General features: G+C 38.2%; 1 protein-coding gene across 2 annotated transcripts in view; it reads left to right on the top strand.

The window, feature by feature from the left end:
- Positions 1 to 6,000, top strand: part of FNDC3B (fibronectin type III domain containing 3B) — a 362,808-nt gene that overhangs the window by 243,339 nt on the left and 113,469 nt on the right. For both annotated transcript variants that reach the window (XM_023213445.3, XM_023213446.2), the window contains exon 7: positions 5,161 to 5,219. In XM_023213445.3, coding sequence (XP_023069213.1) covers positions 5,161 to 5,219 — 59 coding nt within the window. The remainder of the gene's footprint in view (positions 1 to 5,160; positions 5,220 to 6,000) is intronic.

Raw genomic sequence — 6,000 nt, 5'->3', positions numbered from 1 at the left:
ACCTTCCCTTTACTAAAAAATGCTTTATTTCCTTGGTGTAGGAGATTTGCTTTTAGGGAAAAGGAAAGACTTGCGTCTCTAAGCTGAGCCCCCCTTTCCTTTTTTAGCATTTCCAGATAGACTAGTTCTCAGCTGACTGTGGACATGTTTGAATTAGAGGCTCCCATCTTAGCTCCTTTTCAAAAACTTTCCTACCATTAAATGTGCCTATATCTGCAAAACAAAATGTCCCTTCTTGGTTTGAAACACTATCCTTATTATTATTATTATTACACTATCATTATTAATTAATTAATTAATTAATTAATTAATTTATATTTTGAGACAGAGTCTCACTCTGTTGCCCAGGTTGGAGTGCAATGGTGCAGTCTCAGCTCACTGCAACCTCTGCCTCCCGGGTTCAAGCGATTCTCCTGGCTCAGCCTCCTGAGTAGTTGGAATTACAGGTGTGTGCCACCACGTCCGGCTAATGCCATTCAACTACTAAGAAGGCAGCAATGTAGAAAATGGTTTTCATATTCATCCACCGCGGCTGTGATCACCAGCAAGGTTGAATCAGGTGGAAAATGGTTTCGATCTGTTTACTTAGCTGCTTCAGTGTGAGGAATAAGAAATACAAAGTTTGCTTACATGATTTGTATCTGAGTTCATTTACTTACTGCACACCAGAAGGTGAAAAATAGCCCCTGAGAATGAAGAATAAGAAACTTGTCCTCTGACCTTGCACCAGAACCTTGCGTTTCTGCACTTCTGGGGCAATCTCTTGTTTAGTTGGCACACACCAAATACCAAATTCTTAAGAGGGGAAGAAATAAAAACAAGACAGTTTTCAGCTTGAATAAAAGAAGATATCCTAAAGGCAAATCAGCAGAATTCTTTTTTGTTTTGTTTGCTTATTTTTGTGAGGAGATTAGTTATTCTTCTCTCCTTCACAATATGGGAGGTGTGTGTATGAGAGAGACAAGAGAAAAAAACAAAAAAGGAAAAAAGAAAGCATGCCACCAAACAATGGCTTCATCCAAACTCTGACATACACTCTTCCTACACAGCTGGGCTCTCAAACTGTTTTATGGAAACAGTGGTCATTCAGTTGACTTCGAGGCACACTTAAATCATGCTTAGGGAGAGATAGGCCAAGGGCTTAGTTAACTCACTTACTTAGGTCATAGAGTTGTGAATTTTGACATTTTCATACTACACTGTTAGCTTTTGTACAACAGTTTATTGTTTATATGGGAAGTAACTGCCACTTTAAAACAGATTTTATTTTTACTCTTGTTTGGTGCAAATTGTGTGCCCAGGTTTTATTTACCTTTTCCTTCTTAGTCTGTGGCAGCACAAATGGAAAAGTGTTAAATAAATGTGGTGTAAGTGTATTTTTCTCTCTTTTTCCCCATATTTACAATTAGAAGCTTGAAAGAAGACAGAATTCTATCTGGCCTTGGTACCACGTGTCTTCTAATATGAGGAGCTAGTGACCAGACACGATGGGGCAGTGATTGCATTGTCACTGCCTTCCCTCCCCATGCCCTGCCATTTTTATTTTTTATCTTCTCAGAATCCTTTGTTTATTTGGCCCCATTCAAGGCCTGCTTTTTAAATTCTTCCTTTTCTCATATACATTCCCTGCAGATAGGTGGCCTTTGCTCTGTTCATTTGACAACCTTTTCTAAGTTAAAAGCAAACAAGAAAACCACCATAAACCTTCCCATAGGACTGAGCAGATCTCCTCTGCTGCCTTATCTTTCTCCCATCTACCTCAAAGCCAACACCCCACCAGTGTCAACCCCATGTTTTCTTTCTCAATGTCCTCTCGGGATCCCCAAATCTCTTTTAAGTCTTCATGATACAGTCAACAGAAAGGTTCTACTTGCTTTGGGACAATGTATTAGACTTGCGGCCCTGGAGAAATCACATCTACTCTCTGAGCCTCAGTTTCCTCATTTGTTCCTTATCTTCCTTCCTCAGTCAACAACGACACCTATGGATGGTGTGCCCAGCACCAGAGATGAGAACCGTGATGAGCTAAGTAGGCATAAGTTCCTGTCCACCACTGCGAAATGGAGCAGAGAGTGTCCATCTTGCAGGGGACATTGTAAAAATTAGCAAGGTGGTGATGTATAGACCAGACGTATGTAGGTGCTCAGGAAATGTCAGTTTTTGTGATTATAATGAAAGGCAAACAGACAAGGCAAGTCCTGACCTCTCTTTGGAAGTTGTTTTTATCTTTGAAGGACCTTTCCCTTGTATTTCTGGCTCTTACCTGAAACTCAATCTTTTTGATTTCGGACAAATTTTTTTTTTTTTAATTTCTTTTAATCTAGCCTCTTTCTCTATTTTTTCTTTTTTTATGTTGAAAGCATAGCCATTTCTTCTGTCATGTGTATTTGAACGCAAGGTGGGAGGGGCTTTCCAGTTTTTGTGGGACAAAGCATCCTGTTTTAACTCTGTTCTTTTATAGTGTATTTCTAAGTGCATAGTCCTGAGGATGTTTTATTTTCTGATCCCTTTAATTTTTCTCTTCTTTCTGTGTTGAGTTGGTGATCGTCCCTCTTCTACACTTTTATTACTCCAAGGATAGGATCTGACTTGTTGCCTTTGTAAGATAATCTAAATGCCTTCTTCATAGCAGGAGGAAACAGTTACCTCCTTCAGCTGGCTGTTTCAACATAGCTATGTGAGTGTTTGAAACTATAGGGTCCTTCAAATTCTAGAATAACCAGAAATTGAGAACACGTTGTCTTTAACAACTGAACCAGTTCGTTTATTGTGACTATGCTTATGTTTTGTTTTGATTTTTTTTTAACCAACAGTTAACTTTTAAGATTATATAATATTTACAGTTTACTTAGCAGAGGCTTCCAGAAAATGTGAGGGTATGTCCACTTTTGGTTTCTGGATACAATTTATATCTTAACATGAATACATAGTTATAAATGAGCTTATGACATTTGGTCTTTTGAATGTGGGTTTTCTTTTAAGAGGTTGCAGTTTTCAAAACCATGATATTGCCACCAGCCCATTTGTTTTTCTCACCAGACTAAAGGTAGCATGTCCTACTAAACAGAACACAACAGGAAAAAAAAATAAGGAACATATCCTAGCTTTTCATAAGTATTTTATAGTTGGTCTCATCATGGAATCTTTTTATATTACATTTTCCAAATAATTATTGGAAAACAATTTTTCATAATTTCTGTCTTCATTGATTTTACAATACAGCTGAATGTAATTGAATTAAAATTAATAAAATACAATAAAATTAAAAAAAAAAGAACAAATCCTTTTTAAGTTTGGAGTGGTGCCAACTACAAGTTTTTGGTATTTTTAATATAGACTTTGTTCATTTATTTAGTCAAGAAGCATCTATTGAGCTTTGCACATGTACGACCTATGCTGGGTGCTGCGGGTAATGGTGATTGTGTCCTAGGGCAGGGGTCACTGAACTATATAGTTTCCCTGTAGCCTGTTTTTGTATGGCCCACAAACTAAGAGGTTGTTAACATTTTAATGCGTTATGAAAAAAAAAACAAAAAACAGAATATGCAAGAGACCTATATGTGGCCCACAAAGTTTAAAATATTTATTTGATCCTTTAGGAAAAAATTTGCCTACTCTAGACCCTGTGGTGTCTCTCTGACTTCCTCAATCTTATGTTTGTTGGTAAGAAAGACCAGAAATAAGCGAACAAATAAGCAAGTTAATTCTTTTCAGATTTTGATAATTGATAAGGAAATAGGATATAAGAGTGACAGAAATGAGGCTGGGGTCCGGTGTAGCAGTTTAGGTGGGATTTTTTGAAAAGATGACTTTAAGATTAGACCTGAACAATAAGGACAAACAGGTCTGGCAGAGCTGGGCGTATTAGCCCATCTCTCACTCCTTAGGTCCACATCCCCCTTCCCCTCCAAGTGCCTGCTTATTATACACAGGGCTCAGCTAAATGCTGGTTCCTGGAAAACCATTTCAAATGCCCTCTTTTGGGTTATCTTTACTATAGCACCCATTACAAGGCACTGTAATTGCCTATTTGGTTTCATTCTTTCCACCTCCCCTCCACTAGACTTGAAATATCTTGGGGGCAGGGACATATGTCTTAGTGATCATATCCCTCTAGCATTTAGCTCATGAACTAGGTTAAATGGAGTCTACTACAAACTCAAAATTAGATTCCATCAAGCCCACTGTGAAAATCAAGAAGATCTTCTAACAAATTGCAGATTCTTAAGTTCTATTACTTGTCTTTTTTTGTACACATCCTTCCGACCTCGTACTCTCTTCTCCAAGCACTATTCTTTCATTTCTAAAACCTAATTATTGCCCCACCCCAAAAACATGCCCATTTACCTCATCTGATTAAAAGGCACCATCATCCATCCAGTTGAGCAAGCCAAAAACTATGAATTATCCTCGGTGTGTCGCATTTCCTCACTCTTACCCATCACATCCAGTCCTTCAGCACCCATACCTCCTCAACTAGTCCTGTCTCACTGTCGTTACTCTCAGTTCTAGCCCAGGCCAGGTCTATCCTATCCTTTGCCTGGGCCACTGCAGCAACCCCTGACTGGTCTTTCTGCTCCCCTGCTTACCTTCCTTATATTCATTGTTCACACAGAAGACAAATACATCTTTTCAAGCTCAAAAGATCATATCTTTCCCTTTTCTTAAACACTCCAGTGACTGCCCATCAAATGTAAACATTTTAACTTAAGTAAACAAGTAAAAACAAGTAAATAAACAAGTAAAAATACAACTCAAAAATTTGAGCTCACAGCCCCGAATGGAGTAACCATTGTCTTTTCAACCACATCTTACTCTCAGTTTCCAGGTACATTGGTCCCTCTACTTGCCCTTCTTAGGACCTATTCTCTGTTGCCTGTTAGATTATTAAAATGTTAAAATGGAACGCTGTGTTAATCTCGTTAACATCGTGAACACTTAAAACTATACAGTGGCAAGTCAGCGAACCACAGTGAAACTCCATTCCCCAAAGACACCTTCATTCCTGATTTTCCTGGTAACATTTGTAATGCCAAAAATTCGTGATAACAGGCAACGGATTTAATGATAACTCTAGTTAAAAGGCCTTGGGGAAGGAACTTGACAACCTTACTGCCTTCTAATGGTATTGTTTTTCCTTTTTTCTTTTTCGCAATGCAGAATATGAGTTGGAAGTAAAGAGGGTGCAAGACATTCTTTCGGGAATAGAGAAACCACAGGTATGTCTTCTGGATTTCTCAGCATAAATGACACTTTTTAAAGTATTTCAAATGTGCTTTCCCCCCCCCCCCACCACACAGTAGGTAAGCAAAAGGGCTCCTTCCCTTTGCAGATTACTCATCAACTATGAAATAGTGTTCAGTTCAGTTATTAATGGAGCATGAGACATAGAACAGCAGCCTTCTGTATGTAGTCATAATCCACTGAAATGTCTTCTTTATTTAGGTATTCTGAATGCAGTTAGATATTCTTTCCAAAGATTGTTTCTTTTTTGTCTCTCTTTTTAGTCTACAGTTTTCTTTTGGTAGTTTTTTTTTTTTTTTTTAACCTGTATAAACGTAGTAATAATACTTTTTGAAAACCTCAGTAATCCCAAGTATTTTTCCAAGTAAACTTCAAAAAGATATTTAAATATTAGCTGTGAAAAATAAGTCCAGAACATTGGGTGCAATGGCAAGAAAGAAAATGGTCGGAGTGGTGAGGTTTTGATTTTGCCAGGTGCTTTGAAATTCAAGTGAAAAATTCAGAATGTTGATTCAGCCTTTCATCTCAGATTAGAGCCAGAGTTCTTTGGAGTATTTTCTAGCTAATTGGAGAACCTTGATTCTGCATATGTTTCAAATACTGAGGCTTTTTAACAGAAGAGTCCAAACATGCTTCAGGGTACATAGTTGAGTTTGACAGCCTGAAAGCTGGAGGTGTGTTGAAGGACAGGCATGATAAGGCACTTGTAGAGGAGTGGGGTGTTGCTGTTTGGGGGTGGGGTGCGGGGAGTCTGTA

This window comes from Piliocolobus tephrosceles, chromosome 2 (genome assembly GCF_002776525.5).
Source record: "Piliocolobus tephrosceles isolate RC106 chromosome 2, ASM277652v3, whole genome shotgun sequence".
Classification (NCBI taxonomy): Eukaryota; Metazoa; Chordata; class Mammalia; order Primates; family Cercopithecidae; genus Piliocolobus; species Piliocolobus tephrosceles.
The sequence above is the reverse complement of the archived record's forward strand: the minus strand, read 5'-3'. Positions and strand labels throughout refer to the sequence as shown.